At 44.8% G+C, this 16,851-nt stretch overlaps 1 protein-coding gene across 1 annotated transcript; it reads left to right on the top strand.

The window, feature by feature from the left end:
* Nucleotides 1–161: 161 nt before the first annotated feature.
* CGRRF1 (cell growth regulator with ring finger domain 1) lies at nt 162–16,008 on the top strand. Its single transcript, XM_048949207.1, has 6 exons — nt 162–338; nt 5,873–6,012; nt 7,390–7,567; nt 7,747–7,894; nt 9,201–9,308; nt 10,620–16,008. Exons 1-6 carry the CDS (start codon nt 235–237, stop codon nt 10,968–10,970), a joined length of 1,029 nt encoding a protein of 342 aa, XP_048805164.1. The 5' UTR covers nt 162–234; the 3' UTR covers nt 10,971–16,008.
* The last annotated feature ends 843 nt before the right edge of the window (nt 16,009–16,851 follow it).

Below are 16,851 nucleotides of genomic sequence, written 5' to 3'. Positions count from 1 at the left end.
GACCCCCTCCGTCCTCGCGCCGCGCCCTGTTGCCATGACGCCGAGGCCCCGCCCTCCGCGCGGTGTCATGGCAACGAGGCGTTCCCTCAGGAGAGGGCGCTAAGGTGAGGGCAACGGCTTCACTCCGCTGCTGCGCATGCGTCCGGTTTTTGCGCATGCGCTCTGCGCAGCAGCTGGCCGGTAGCCTGTGCGGTGGGGCGGGCGGCTGGGCTCGGCTGTCTGCCGGTCGGCCCTATGGCCACTGTGTTTCTCGTCACACTCTATGAGTACTCGCCGCTTTTCTACATCACGGTGGTGTTCGTTTGTTTCCTCGTCACCAGCGGCCTGGTGCTGGGCTGGTGAGTGCGGCGGGGGGCCGGTGCTGCCTGTGAGGCCGGTGTGGGGTGATGGGCCTGGGCTGAGGTAATGGGGGGGGGGCTGCTGCGATGTGGGAATGGAGCTGTGGGGTGAGGGCTGGGGTGGTGGGAGAAGTGAGGCTGTGTGAGATGTCATAGGTTTGGGGATGAGGGGGGCTGGAACCTGCTGGAGTGGGTGAGGGGCTGCTTTGTGTGGGGGAAAGAATCACAGAATGATGATGAAGAAGAGTTAGCTGAAGGAAGTCAGTCCAGTTGCAGCTATCAAGGAGGAATCTAACACTGCTAAACTTAGCAGTAAAAATGTGCAGACTTCCACAGATTAAGACTGAACTTATTGGGTATGTAAAAAAAAAACCTGTTGTTTCTCTGCAGTTTAGAAGGGGCTTTCCATGTACCTCTATCAGTGTGGCTGAGATCCCACTTCTGCACAGCTTACATGCACACGTGAGAAGAAAAAACATAGAATAGAATCATAGAATCCTGAATGGCCAGGGTTGCAAAGGAGCACAGTGCTCATCCAGCTCCAACCCCCTGCTGTGTGCAGGTCACCAACCAGCAGCCCAGGCTGCCCAGAGCCACAGCCAGCCTGGCCTTGAATCCCCATCCAGGGATGGGGCATCCACAGCCTCCTTGGGCAACCTGTGCCAGTGCCTCACCACCCTCTGGCTGAAAAACTTCCTCCTCATATCCAACCTAAACCTCCCCTGTCTCACTTTAAAGCCATTCCCCCTTCTCCTCTCTTTGTCTATTTTTTCTATTTTCCTATTTTTGTCTGTATTCCCTGTGCTGATGCTGCAGCTGCTCTCCTTTCTGCAGTTTAATCCCAAGGTCTTGAAGCTTAAGGCTCCATGAGTTTGTCTGCACGGGCTGCAGAGGCAGATGTGGAGAGTGAGCCAGCCATCCCCAGCCTGCTCCTTGTGTGTGAGTGCTGCTGGGAGACCTGCTGCTGAGCCAGGGCACTGCAGAGGAGCACTTCCATCTTATGAACAAGCAGGGGGTTGAATTTCTAGAGCTGATAGAGCCTTGAGTTCTTAGCACACTTGGACAGTATCAGACAGTTGTATGGGCAGCCCCCATGCTTTAGCAGCTGCCCATGTTGTCTTTTGTCCAGCTTCTGACGTGACCATCAGGCAATGCTCTCATATGGTGAATCCTCAATCCATCAGACTTGAACCAGTGCGTCAGCTTCATCATTTCACAGAATTACAGAATGGCCCAGGTTGGAAGGGACCTCAAGGATCACGAAGCTCCAACCCCCACCAATGCAGGGCCACCAACCTCCCCATTTCATAGCAGCCCAGGCTGCCCAGGGCCCCATCCAACCTGGCCTTGAACACCTCCAGGGATGGATGGGGCATCACAGCCTCTCTGGGCAGCTGTTCCAGCACCTCACCACTCTCAAAGGAAAGCACTTAAATAAATACAGATGCATGCCAAGCTGAGAGCATCGATTGGCAATCAGAATGTGAATACATGACATTTGTGTGGTTTCTGGAGGAAACTGCATTTCATCCTCTTGGCTCAGTATTAATATCTGAAGTGCTCTGCTTCAGTGTATTGCTTTCTTTGTCTCATTAAAATGCTGATGTTTTAGCTGTAGCTTTTTGTTCTTTTGGCAGCTTATAAATGCTGTGGCAGACTTTTCCTTTAGTGCAATGTCTTGCTCTTGTTTACATCACTTCATTAGCTGCTACTGCCTCAAAGATATACCATCAATTGCTTTCAGTCTGAATTAATTTACCTTTTGATCTTTCAGATATGTTCTGTGGAAAGATTTTATTCTTGTTTTGCGTTGCCTCCCCTAGTGCTGGGTAGGAGGAAGTGAAGGCAAGGTTGGTCCTGCTGGATGAAGCTCCACATCGTTTCTTACTTCAGGAGAGGTGGTAGAAATCTTTTTTCACAATTCCCTCTGTCCCACTGCACACTGGCAGTGCTATCTTACCATTCACTGCACTCCCCTTTTTCACTACATCTGTCAATCGAGATACTAAATCATGTTTTAAATAAATCTCTTGTATATAAATGCAAAAACCAGTGTTTCTTTACCAAATTACTCATTATTTTAGTTATTATTTTCCCCAGGTCTTATTTCTTGTGACATGCTTTTGCATAGATAATTGAGAGAGCAGGGAAGTGTATTTCTGATGGACTACATCTTCTGAAAACCTTGTATTCTATAGATAGGGGTTATTTTATCACTGTGCACCTTTATCACGTCTCAATGATAGACCTGGCTTCTCTAAATGTTAAACTCAATCTATGTTGAACTCATCTATTAACTGAACATAGGTGAACTTAACTTCCACGTATAACTTTTGTAGATTGGTTTGCATCTGGTGAAGGTGAAAATCTCTTTCTAAAGATATTCAGTCTTAATAAAAGCATGTCCAGCACTGAAGAATCCAAGAAGCTCCAAGCAAATTCAGTGTGTCTGCAGCTACAGCTCTGCCAAAGTACTTTTTGAACCTCCTAACTCATGAAAGCAATCTGCTACACAGGATGCTATAAGTTCATATGGTATCATCTGAATGCATGCTATCTGATGGATTGCCATAATGACACTTTCACAGAATCACAGAATTGTAGGGGTTGGAAGGGACCTCCAGAGATCATCGAGTCCAACCCAACTTTGTTCACCCCATCATGTTCAGCATCACTGAATCATAGAATGGCCCAGGTTGGAAGGGACCTCAAGGATCACGAAGCTCCAACCCCCCTGTGCCATGCAGGGCCACCAACCTCCCCATTTCACAGCAGTCCAGGCTGCCCAGGGCCCCATCCAACCTGGCCTTGAACACCTCCAGGGATGGACGGGGCATCACAGCCTCTCTGGGCAGCTGTTCCAGCACCTCACCACTCTCACAGCACACAACTTCCCCCTGACATCCAACCTCCATCTGCCCTCCCTCAACTTCCAGCCATTTCCCCTTGTCCTGCTGTCATCTCCCCTTTCCAAGAGCTGACTCATGTCTGTAGGCTCCCTTCAGGTACTGCAGGCTGCATTGAGGTCACCCCGCAGCCTTCTTTTCTCCAGGATCAATCAATCATTCAGGATCCATCAATCATCAGCCTGTTTCGTAAACATACAGGTGATGGTGGCAGCTAGCCTGGAAAACACCAACTGCCTAGGAATGCTGATGTTTGAATTAACAAAACCATGCCTTGATTTGAAGAGCATCATTTTTTTACAGGCAGTGGCCCTACTTAGAGAATAGGTTACAGAACAGGAAGCTTGCTGGAAGAGCCAGCTCATTAGATGGGCACAGAGACAAAAGTGGGGTTTAGGCTGGCTGCATATGGCCCTGTGAGTTGCCTCCTGACTGGAGATGAATGCTTGTAGCAGGGGGAGCTGTGAGCTCAGCATCTCTTCCAGGTCCGCACGGCCCACTGAAGAAATCAGCTTGGACAAAACCATTGGAACTACCTGCCTTTTGTAAACGAGGGTGGTTCTAAAGAAATTAATTGTCCCATATACTAGCTGTCAACCTGGGCTGGTGGAAAGTTAAATCATGAAGGCTTTTTTCATCCCTTGTGTGCCGAATGCTGCCTTAAAATTGACAGAAGCGCTGTATCTTACTGTTGAGCAGAGAGGGCCTTTTGCCTTCAGCTGCTGCTAAAACCATACTGGAGCCTTTTTTTTCTTTCTTTTTTTCATGGTGATTATCCTGTTGCTTTTAACCAGAGGATTTGGAAGTTTCCAATGAACAGGGTTCTTACTTTGGAATCGGCCAGATGGTGTAAAACAGGAGGCATCTTTATGTGTGGCTGGAGAGATTAGCTCCACTGAGTCTTAGATGCTGAATAAGTGGAGCAGCTGCTGCACCTGGGTTCTTTAAGAGTAAGATGTGAAGCTGGCATAATTCATTACAGCCCCTGCAAAGTAGGCATGGCTGTGTTTAGTTGCACTGGATAAGAGATCTGATGTTCCACATGCACAAACTAAGCATGGCTGAGCACCCTATGTTATATCAGCAAAGAAATGTCAGTGCTTCCATCAGTCTGGCAGACCAAAGGAATTTATCAAAGATGAAGTAATAAGTAAAATTTGAGGCCATTGAACAGACAGCGATGGCAGCAGCAGCTCTAAATGGTGACAGTGCAGCCTGAGCTAATTAATAACTGTGTTCTCAACTAGATTAGCAAAGGACCCCCACAGCCTCCCTGTCACCTGAGGAATGAGGCAATGCTGGATTAACGCAGGTACAAAAATCCCATCGGTCTCTGAAGCACTTTTGTGACTGTGTGTCTAGGGTGGCTTCTCTAATTATCCTTTGCTTACTGACAGTTATTGCTGTCACCTTAACACTGAGTTGTTTTTAGCCAAAAGACAAAGGAAGTGTTCTATGGAGCTTGTTTTGTAGATCCTGATCTTCTGTGGCAGTTCCCTAAGAGCCCTGGGCAATGTGAAAACCTCAGGGTTTTTAAGATGATGTCAGAAACCACCCTGAAATATTTCTTGTCATTTTCTTTGATTTTTATTTTCGTTTATGGGATGCTTAAGTAGAGGAAGCAAAGGTTCAGAAGTTGTCACTTTAGAGTCAAGCTGCAGCTTGGGCTTGCGTGCTACTTTCACCTTTGCAGAGGTCTTGGAGTTGCACCTGTGATTCAGTCTTGGCTGTTTCACATTTGGTTTCTGGCTCAGTGCAGAGGTTGTAAGACCTCTGATTTAGACATGGCATTTTGTTGTAATCAAGGATAAAATGCAAAATCAGGATCTTGATCTCTACAGCCATCTCACTGGCTGTGGTTACAGCTATGCTTACCACAGGGCTGGATGATTCACTCGCAGGTCTTCCTGCACAGCACCCAGTCCCTTAAATCTGCTCCATCTCAGTAAGCAATGGCTTTTTTGTCCTGTGGTTGGATGTGCAGAATGTCAATGTAAGAAAGCTTTGGTTAACCGTTTACCACTAGGGGGCATTGACCATCCTCACTAATTTCTCTCTGGAAATACTGTCAAAGTATTCTCCCTGTTTGTTTGTTTGTTTTTAAACACTGAAGACCCCTATGTTCTGCCATGAAAAGCTGGAGCTGAATTGGCAGGCTGTGTTATTTATGCACAGAATCACAGCATGGCCTGGGTTGCAAAGTGCTCTGGGTTACAGTGCTCATCCAGCTCCAACCCCCTGCTGTGTGCAGGTCACCAACCAGCAGCCCAGGCTGCCCAGAGCCACATCCAGCCTGGCCTTGAATGCCTGCAGGGATGGGGCATCCACAGCCTCCTTGGGCAACCTGTGCCAGTGCCTCACCACCCTCTGGCTGAAAAACTTCCTCCTCATATCCAACCCAAACCTCCCCTGTCTCACTTTAAAACCATTCCCCCTTGTCCTGTCACCCTCACAAACAGCCATTCCCCCTCCTGTTTATATGCTCTCTTATATGCATCCTAACAGATATTGTGCAGAGCCACACTGGATCCATTTGTTGTGCTGCAAGTTACTTAGAGCTGAACAGAAACTCAGACATGCCAACAGCGGTGCATAACGTGCTCATTGCTCTTATTCTGTGTCTCTCAGGTTCGGTTTGGGTGTTCCTGTTATTCTCAGAAACTCAGAAGAAGCAGAATCCAGCACCAGAGTACTGAAGAAGCAGATGAGACAAGTGAAGAATCCTTTTGGTTTAGAAATCTCTCATCCTGACACAGCTTCAGTGACAAGTCAGTAGATTTCTAATGTGCTTAATTTTTGTTAGTGGTCCTAAATGTAATACTTTCTCTTTCTTGCTCTCACCACTTATCAGTACTTCCTCTGAAATACACTTCCATCATTACAGAAGGAATAATCCTTTTGTCACCATTCATAAATAGGCTACAAACAGGCTCTGGGCAGCCTGGTCTGCTGGTTGGTGACCCTGCAAGAGCAGGCGGTTGAAACCAGATGATCACTGTGGTCCTTTTCAAGCCAGGCCATTCTAGGAATCTATGATTCTGTGTTTAAAGCAGAATATTTGGATATTTAAGAACAGTTTAATTCTTATTATTGAATCACTTCCTGCTATAACAGGTTTTCAAGTAATTAGAAAAACTTGCAGATTACCAATTACTGTCAGTGTTTTTTGTAAACTTTAATTAGAATTCAGTATAGAGTATGCACTATCTGATTCACAATCAAATTTCTTCTGCACTGGTGTTTGGAACTGCACTACACTATAAAGAAAATATGTATGTATGATTCAGTGGACACTGAAGTGAAGTATCTGCGTGGATCAAGTAGTCCCTGCAATCCTTGAGATCACCCACACAGGAAGTAAAATTCATGTACTTCTGCATGGCTGGGAGTATGAAACAAGGCCGAGCGTTTTCCACCCAAGCAGATGCAAAGCCTTCCAATGGATGAGAAAAGGCTGCAGCAGAACATTCCTTGTCTTCATTTCTTTAAAAACCTAAAAAAGAGAACAGGAACACAACAAACCAAACAACAAAGAAGCACACTCAGAACAAATCCCTGCAGTTAGTCATCAAGTGGCATGAATTTTCCAGCAGGTTTGAGCACTTGAATTTGGTGGGACTTCTCAAGAGTTGTGTTCCTGTTTGTGCTGTTAGCATTGAAGAGGTTGCTGTGTTGGATGCTTGGTTTTTAAGGAGGGAATGCAGCACACATCCTCTTTTTAGCATTCCTCTGCATGACCAAGAGGGCCTTATCCTTGTAGGCCATGGTGGGTGCTGTAGGTCAGTGATTCAATTACTGTCATTGTCTAAAGAGGGAACGGACTTTGGTCTAGAGATTACACTCTTGAGCCTTCCAGTGTGCTTGTAAAATGTTAGCAGAAGTTAAAATTTACCCTTTGTAGTGCACATGCTGCTTCTCTTAGCTCAGGCAGTGTTTGTATCTCCCCACACCCACTGCCCTCTCATCGTTGTCTTCCAGAAGCACCAAACCTAGTTTGGATTTTTAAAGATTAGATTAAAACGGTAAAGATCTGGGATGCTGAGGTTGCTTTCTGCCTGTTTCCTTTTAAAACTTAGCAGTTCTTAGAATTCCTGCACATGGGTGAGTCAATGCAATTAATGAAGTCCTTATCTTCTTTCTAAAAGAGGGTGTGACACTGACACCTGACTGTCTGGAAGACTGTGTTCTCACGTGCTACTGGGGCTGCAATGTTCAAAAACTCCACGAGGCGTTGCAAAAACACGTCTACTGCTTCAGAATAAATACTCCTCAAGCATTAGAGGATGCTCTGTACAACGAATATCTCTATCGACAGCAATACTTGTATCCTTTCTTTCAACTGGTTTGACAGAATCTGCTAATTTGCTGGCACAGGGAGAGCTGTGAACATGAGGCAGCTCTTGGTACGATGTAACTAGGAATAAATCTGGTGACAGATATTCTTTATGCAAACGTCACTGCTATCACTGTGACACTGATTGTTTTCCTTGACACAAAGAAAGCATCAAAAAAAATGACAGGGAAGAAAAATATTGTCAGCTACCAGAAGATGCTCAAGTTGTCGATTTTGGCCCAGTGCCTCGACTTTGCTATCCTCTGATAGCACTGCTGACATTAGCCGATGAAGAAGACAGGGAAATATATGATATTGTAAGTAATACAGGAATATATTTTAGGGATATTTCTCTGTGCTGGAGCTCCTGTCGCTGATAGATACGGTGTTTCAGATTGCTGTTGGCAAAGAAAGACCTTCTTTTTTAGATCTGGCAGAGATATTTGTGCTGATGGCTGACTTGAAAGCTAAGAACATGGGCTAACTTTCATCCTGAATGCATTTATGGCCAGATCATGCCTGTGTGGTTTTGTGCTGGAATTTTCCTCTAGTTTTCCACACCAGATTCATGTGACAACAGAAAAACGTTACAGAAATTATTTGAAGAACAGCAGAACTGAAGGTGTAGAAGACTCAGTGTATTAAACAGAAGATTGAGAAGTAACTTGGTCGTGGTGTACAACTAAAAAGATAGAAAGCACTCGAAAGGAAGATTTATGATCAAACAGCACAAAGTTAATGCCAGGTCCTAGCATCACTGAATAGATTTCTGTCCTCTAGGGCAGCACAACAGAGGAAACAACACCTTAAAGAGCTGAGATGTTTCCATCTGGAATGGCTCCTACTCGTGGTTCAGAAAGTTGCCTCTGTCTGAATGAGCAGTGAGCTGAGGACATGCATTGCCACTGAAACAGCATTTGGGGTGTGATGGTGTAATACAGACACACTGCTAGCTTGTAGAACCTCATCAAAGCACGAGGGCTGAATTCTCATGGAGAATTGATGACTTTCAGGTTCCAAAACTAAGCCAGCACGAAGCTTTGTGAATTTTCTTGAGGCATTGTGATTAGAGAAAAAAACCCTTATTGCAGAAAGGATAGTAAATGCAGTTAGTATAAATACACGTGCACAGGTATGTGTGTATTAAGCTCTGTGTGTAATTAGCCACGTAGTGGATTTTGAGGCTGAGGCACATGTGTGAGTGTGTAAGCCCTACCTCAGTTGCATAAGCACTTAAGCACTGAGCTTCAGGAGGAGGGCATGAGCTTTTTGGTACAGGGCCCAATTCCAGCAGCTGAGAGCAGGCAGGGCAACTCTCTGCTGTAAGCTGGTTACAGGAGGGTGCAGTGGATGACCAGGGCAGGAAGCTGAGACTCCACCAAGAGCTTTCTTGTGCCACTTCCCATTTTTACCTTAGCCTGCATTCTGTTTTCCTCTGTGCTTGAAGTCAGTATTGATGAAGACCTGATTGTGTAAGGAAATGAGCAGGTCAGAAGTTACAGCAGCATATGTGATCTTTAAAGCTTGAGGTTCCTTCCAACCCAAGCCTTTCCATGTCACACCATTTTATATGAAGCATATCATAGAAAGGAAAGATATTAAACATACTTTTTCATTTGGTAGATTTCAATGGTGGCTGTCATTCATGTTCCTGATGAGAGCTACAGACTTTCCTGCAGAATATTATATCAGTACCTGCTTCTAGCTCAAGGCCAGTACCATGATCTGAAGGTAAGCCACGTTCTGACACTTGTGCTAAGCTTAGTTTGTGTGGGCTTTCAGGAGCTTAAGTTAGTGCATGACTTTTTATCAAGTTCCTTGCAGTAATAGTTACAATTATTTTATTAGTTGAGAAGTTCCAGCCAAAGTTACTGTGCAGGAATACCTGAAAGTATCCAGGATTTACTAAAGAAGGTGTTTCTAGTCTCGGATGCCTAGCTCCTGTCCACCTGTTAAGGCACTAGTAATAAATTAACTAGCTACTGAATGTTGCTTCTCTACAAAACAGTTATTTCCTTGCTAGTCTCTCAAAGCAGCACTTTCTCCTCTTTTGCTATACAACTGGAAGAGCCTTAGAAGACTTCTTAATTTCTTTTTACCACAATGTGTACAAAGATTAGTGCAGGCTGCTATCAGATGAACCTATGTTCTCTTCATTCCTTTTCAGTTTCCCTTATCTATGTGTGTTTGGGACTGTTTGTGTCCCATGTCTGTTGATGATGTAATTCTATTATCATGATAATAACAGTAATGTATAATATCAACTAGCTAGAAATGGTGCCAAATCAATTCAATTGACTCACTTAGCATTCATCTGGAAAGAAATTTTTCCCAAGAGATGTTTGTCTTGGCCATCTTTTACTGACATATTTAATCCAGGTAAACTTCCAAGTTGACCCCATTTGAGGTTTATTTTTCTGTTACTGTTGTAAAAAATACAGCTTAAACTAAACAGAAACAACTGTGCAGCTGCACTTTGTAATACAGTTGAGCAGTGTGTTCCCTATGGGCACCTTTGTCTGCATGGTAGTTCACCAGCTTTATTAACAGGCCATGCCCAGAAGAATTTGTTCTTTCCATAAAACACCCTAGAAAGGAATAAAGGATTTCAAGGTGAGAAAGAGCAGAGTGGGTAAAGGGAGGTAATTCTGAAGGTTTGCTGGGATATATGTGGGGTGGGAGTGGGTAGAAGCATCCCTCTAGGCACAGATAATGATAAGCCAGAAACAGAAAGCTGAGCTGCTCACAACCAGTGCGGTTCAGTTAAAGTTCACGCATGCACACTGATTTGATTAAGGTAAGATTTGACAGCTTATCTTTACTATTTTGCCAGTGTTTTGTATTTCAGAAGCATAGAATTGATATGTATCATTGAAGGCCAGGAAACTGTCCTGACTCGTGCAAGGAATGAGGCTGGTCCTATTTGACCCAGTGGGACCAAACAAATCTGTCGTGGTGGGAATTTACATGGAACGTGTGTATCCAGGTATTGGGGGTAGATTGCTGACTTGTGCTAAATGCTTGTGTGTATGTGTATTTTAGCAGCTCTTCATGTCTGCAAATAGTCCTACACCACCTTCGTGTGGTACCTCTCCAGATGAGAGAAGCACAGACAGAAGCTTGCTGGAAAAAGCCGGACTGGCTGAAGACGAACCAGAATTGCATGAAGAAAACAGTAAAGACTGCGTTGTGTGCCAGAATGGCACAGTGAACTGGGTGCTCCTGCCCTGCAGGCACACGTGCTTGTGCGATGGCTGCATTAAGTATTTTCAGCAGTGTCCCATGTGTAGGCAGTTTGTTCAAGAGTCTTTCCCACTCTGCAGTAAAAAGGAGCAAGATGAAGATGAATCAACCCAGATCTCGCAAGATGTTCATCCTGGAAGAGTTTTTTAATGGAGACAAAAATAAAAGGATTGGGTTGTATGCACCAAGGTTAAATGTAGAGAACAGACTGTTTATGGGAGGATATCTAGCATTAACTTGTACAGTTTTGCTTTTCACTGCTAGGCAATTTTCAGCTTCCTTATGTGTCTTCGCTCCATATGCTCGCAGGAACATTGCATTTCTCTGTGCAATGTGGACAGAAGAAGTGCGTAGGACCTACTTGAAGGATGGGATTATTTTTATAGCTTCTTACTAATTTTTCATGGAGTACTACTGCAGGCTATTTTGATTACTAAATTTAGCTTTATCTACTTGCAAACAAAACTTGCAAGTGAAGTTGAAGTGAATAAGCTGTGAATGACACAGCTTATTCTATATTTATTATATTTAAGATATTAGAGCTTTATGTCATCTTAATTCCTTATAATTTAGAAACCTGGCACTTTACAGAGCGTGACAAATGAAGGAAAGGCTACATTCTTTGTAGTCAAACCCATGCATATTTATTCTGTAGACAAAGGCTGCGGTGTGACAGGAGCTGGAAGGAGAAGTTGTTCAGGACACTGTTTGGGGCTGTTTTGATATGATGTGCGTGTGAAGGGCCTGAGCCAAAGCCCAGTGGAAGGAATGCAAAGGGTTCTGTTGCTATTTGTTGCCTTGAACTAAACCTTGCTGACACTTTCAAGCCTGAGCTGCTACTACTATGTCATCTTGCAACAGATTTTCAATCTTCTGGCAATGGCTGCAAGAACTTGTTCTCCATACAAATGTTAGTTAATTACTCCATGGAGTTACTTGAGCAGTTCTGCTGTGCTATTCTTATACCAGTTGCCTGCTTGGGGAATTTCCAATTCTGTTTACTTGCATTGTCAGATTGGATGAACAGTTGACCATTACTTTTCCTTTTATCAGTAGTCCCAGGCCATTTGCTTACTCTAATAAAGAAAGAAGCTAAAGAATTGTTGAAAACTATCTTTTTTTCTCTTAGTAGCATTGTCAAAAGCAGTAAAAATGGCTGATGAGAAGTTGTTGTGCTTGAGAGCCAAACACAGGCTGGGTTTCAAATCTACTGATAGAGGACACAAATGCAGACACTTGCTAGAACCTGTAAAAACAGGGAGTGCCTGCTCTGTCTTGCATCGTGTTCCTCTGTCCCTTTGCCCCATATCCATTTTCAGGACACATGCTCAGTCCCAGGGAGAAAAAGCTGTGCTCCAAGCATTTCAGCTGCACTCTCCTGTGGCTCCTGTATCAACGCTGCCCTAGTGCTGATTTCGGTGTCACACACCTCCAAAACAGGGAAGGCAGCTTCTGCTCGAGGTATTCCATCTTCATCTTTCTGTCACTTATTTTCTTTTCTGTTAGTTTTGCCTCGATTTGTCTAAATTCTTGGCATTTATTTTTGAGTAAAAGACTTCAGTAGTCATGAAAAGAGTTGTGCTTGTTTGTGAAGATAGACAGAGGTTGGGAATTGATGCACATGGCCACAGACTTCCAAATATCCATAGGCTTTGTGTAAGACTGTTTGTCTGCTCTACCTACAGTGACCTTCCTTACCAGAGAACCCTGGAATAAATGGCTGGCCAAATCAGCCTGCTGTTTGCACTGTGTATCTAACAGGAGTTAAATGCATATATATTTGAGGAAGGACTGAAAAGTGCTTACAGAGAACTTCCAAAGACAAATGGTTCTGTTTGGAAATCATCACGGCAATGAATGGTGTATGTGAGGCAATTTAAGAGGCTGAGAACACTAAGAGGAATGCAGAGAGTGCAATAACAGAAGGAGCAATTGCTGGCTGGAGTGCTGCTGGTAGCAAGGCTATCCCACAGGTGAGAACACGGTGCAGATGTGGAGAAACAACAGAGTGATGCAACTTCAAAAGAACCAGAGCTGCCTGTATTGAGAGCTTATGAAGACTCTAAATACCATCTGGTGTCTTCAGCACTCAGTCTGAGCTGCGAAGGCATGAGGATTTGATAGACAAACATTCCTTGCCTTCTCTTTCACTGTAGGCAGTCTCAACCATTTGGACACACGTCTTGCTGCTAGTGAGTATGTGAACATGCAAGAAGCAGAGGGGTGAAAGCAGTTTTGAAAACAAAGATCACTTTCCCTGTGTCTGTTATCCTGAGTTTTGCTGGCTTGGTTGCTGCAGACCTGATGGAGGGAGGTGGTTGCTGAGTTTAGCCTCTCTGTCTGTGTTGCTGAATGTTGTGCATGGAAGGAGAGGTGATGATGGTAGAAATAATTGCTTTTCAGACTTCCTTGTATGCACGGTGCCACATGTACAATTTACCCTACCTGCATTTGGTATAGAGGCCATGCAGATCATTAGAGGCACGGCTTAGTGCTGCACTACTTCTAACCTGGAGCTGGGCACTGCTTTGTGGCTCTGTGCTTTAGCAGGGACTTGGTTTGGCTTTGGGAGTGATCAAAGAAAGAAGTGAGTTTGGTGGGCTTTTTTTACTACTGTAAAACTACCAGCAGCACCAATTTATTGAAGTTTCCCAGTATGATGCAAGCTTCTGGGCTTTTTTTAATCTCAGGCTGGAATGGTATTCAAGTAAACTCCACAGAGAATTGCCTGGTCTGTCTTATCCTTCAGCAGATCGATGCCAGTATTAAATAATAATGGCAAACAGGATGTAGCTGTGCTGAACTTCCAGGCCATGTATTTACCATTAGGTCTCCTAGCTTTTCATTTGCTTCATGTTCTATTTTTAACAGCATTTTCCAGAGATGCTTAGTTGCTTTATCAGATGTAACGAGCTTCCTTGCTGGCCCGAATCAAAGACCCAACTGAGAGTTATGGCAAGTACAGTAGCTGGCTTATTACGTTTGCCCTTCTAAGAAGCCATCTCAAAAAATGAATGAGGAGAGAAGTAACAGGAGCAGCCTTAAGGCTGTCTTGTGCCTCTCTTGATTGTCTTAAAACAGGGATTCAAGGCTGTAATGCAGAAATAAAACCATCCTGTGATCCACAAAAACTGAGAGGAGAAAAAAACCTCTGTCATTCTGTTGTGATAAATGTAATAAAACATTGAGTTCATTTTCTACTCATTAAAGGTTAGGTTTATGGATGTGGTGACATCAGGAGCACATGCAGGCATCTTGCTGCAAGAGTTGATTCTTTTGAACAGTGTTGGGGCATTATTAATTTGTAATGATTTTTGTTGCAGAATATAAATAGGAGTTAATCCTCTCCACTTGGTTTAGTTCACCCTCCCTGCAAATGCACTCCTCCACCATAGAAATGCCATCCCTGTGACTTCTGCCATCGTCATTGCCACACTCACTGCATTCCCATTTTTTTTTTAGACAACACCAGCAGGGTGACTGGATGCTCTTCTGAGGGTCAGACGAATTCCAGAATTAATTCTGCAGTAAATTATCTACACAAATTATTACCTTTGCTTCATAGCTTCAGTCTGTGGTGTCCTTGTGTCAGGAGCAAGTTCGTGCCTAGAAAGCTCTCTAGGTTTCAGATGTTTCCTCCAGGGTTTTGTCTCTGTAAATGAAGGTTTAGGGCTGGCCTAATATTCTTTACTCTCCCACTGAATTACCACTTCAAATCTAGTGTTTCTTGGCAGACTTCTCAATAGCAGCTGAAGTCAGGGGACTGGTGAGAAATTTCTCATAATGATCCTTATTTCGATGTCTATCAGCTCCTTGTGAGCAAGGCTACTTTAACAAGTTAGAGGAGGGATTGCTAACTTGTGAATTATCTTTGCAGTTGGTCCTCTTCTTTTTTCCTTCTGAGTTCACAGGTGTTACTGAGTCCACCTGCGAGACCCCATGGGTTACCAGGCTCATCGTGCATCAGTCTCCTGCTGCCAGAACTGGCTGTGAGATACAGATGTTGTGCTGCTTCTTAGCTGGTCAGTCACAGTGCAGGCACCTTGCTCTAGGTATGGGGTTTTGGTCTTCCCGAGGGTCCTTGATTTCACCATTTTCCCCTGCAGGGAAAGAGCCAAGACTGCAAGTTCAGAATGCAGCAGCTTGCAGGAAGCCTGGGGTGGGCTGATGCTGGCAGGCTGAGGAGGATTCCGGCAAGCAGGGAGCCCCAAGGGGCAGGCAATGCCTTTCTCATGTGGCTGCTCTGGCTGCCAAGGTTAGCAGACCCCTTTCTATGACAGCACGTTTCATTGATCAAAGACCAAACAGGCCAGTGATTTATGGCACGTGACAGCTTGGAAAGCACTGCCTTCCCCCAGGCACTGCCATACGTGAAGACAAGATCGACAACTCAGCTGCTGCTGCTCCTTTGGAAGCTGCCTTCTTCATAGGTGGCCAACTCTAGACCCTGGCAAACCTTCCTCTGCAGGATGACCTGCTCCAAGTCCAGCCTGAATCCAGCCTGTAACTTACCCTTATATCTCTTTTCACACAGAGGGTGCTGAGGCACTGGCACAGGTTGCCCAAGGAGGCTGTGGATGCCCCATCCCTGCAGGCATTCAAGGCCAGGCTGGATGTGGCTCTGGGCAGCCTGGGCTGCTGGTTGGTGACCTGCACACAGCAGGGGTTGGAGCTGGATGAGCATTGTGCTCCTTTGCAACCCAGGCCATGCTGTGATCTTGCTGTAAGACTGAAGAAAGAGATCCACCAAGAGCTGGTGGGCTCGTGTTTATGAGAACATGAACAGCTATAGCTTTTCCAGCTTTTCAGCCTTTAAGTATCTTCCCAGACATGTGAAAATGTGTAAATAAATCTGCCTGCTACGATCTTCTCTTTCAGCCCAACTTTTTAACAAATACTAAAAAGTCTCCAGCAAGTCCAGCAGCATCTGATGCTCTACCTGTGGCAAACTGTTTGCTTTTCTCCTGGCCTGAAAATAATGTGATATAAAGGTCTCCAGATATTCTGACGTGTTTTGATGGGCTCATTTATATCTTTCATTTTTAGCAACCTGTAAGCAACGAGCAAGCTGTTCCCAGGACCCAACCAATGGATCTGCTTGCAGCAACATGTTAGATGCTCATCCCACAGCACCTCGTGGGCAGGCTTTGTAATTTCACTTGGCAGATTTGTAACCACAGCCATCTACACCGGAACATCATCCTGATCTCTTATTTTAATCAGGTAGTGCAGGTCACCAACCAGCAGCCCAGGCTGTCCAGAGCCACATCCAGCCTGGCCTTGAATGCCTGCAGGGATGGGGCATCCACAGCCTCCTTGGGCAACCTGTGCCAGTGCCTCACCACCCTCTGGCTGAAAAACTTCCTCCTCATATCCAACCTAAACCTCCCCTGTCTCACTTTAAAGCCATTCCTCCTTGTCCTATCACCACCCACCCTCCCAAACAGCCATTCCCCTCCTGTTTATACACTTTTCAAGCACTGGAAGGCCACCATGAGGTCTCCCTGCCACCTTCTCTTCTCCAAGCTAAACAAGCCCACTTCCCTCAACCTTTCTTCATAGGAGGAAGATTTTCCTCCCCCCCAGCAGCCTGGCTTCATCTAAAACCTAAAATCCCCATCATTCTGTCAGCACCAGACACACTTAATTGCTAATTAAGTACAAAAACTGCCTTTCTATCTGTGCTGCTGGCACATCTCGGGTTGGAAGCAGGTTTCCAACTGCTGGGAATGGCGCAGCTCTCAGCCCACGGCGCGGTGCAAGGTAATGAAAATGCAGTCACGTCTTGGTGGGCAGCTCCCAGACTTTGTTTAGGAACAAGCAAGAGATGCTGCGTTTAATTCTTCCATCCTTCCTGCTGTGATGTTTTTATTCAGGTTTGCTTCTAACAAGATAGGAAATCTAGGCCTCCGTGTGCTGATGGATACGCAGCCTTCTACAAAAGGCTTTCTTTTATTTTTCTTTCTTTTTCCTTTTATTTTTCTTTCTTCTTTCCTTTTCTTCCTTCTCACCTATTTTCATTTTGTTTTCC

Source organism: Lagopus muta, chromosome 6 (assembly GCF_023343835.1).
Source record: "Lagopus muta isolate bLagMut1 chromosome 6, bLagMut1 primary, whole genome shotgun sequence".
NCBI lineage: Eukaryota > Metazoa > Chordata > Aves > Galliformes > Phasianidae > Lagopus > Lagopus muta.
Note: the sequence above shows the minus strand (reverse complement) of the source record. Positions and strands in the feature narration are given on the sequence as shown.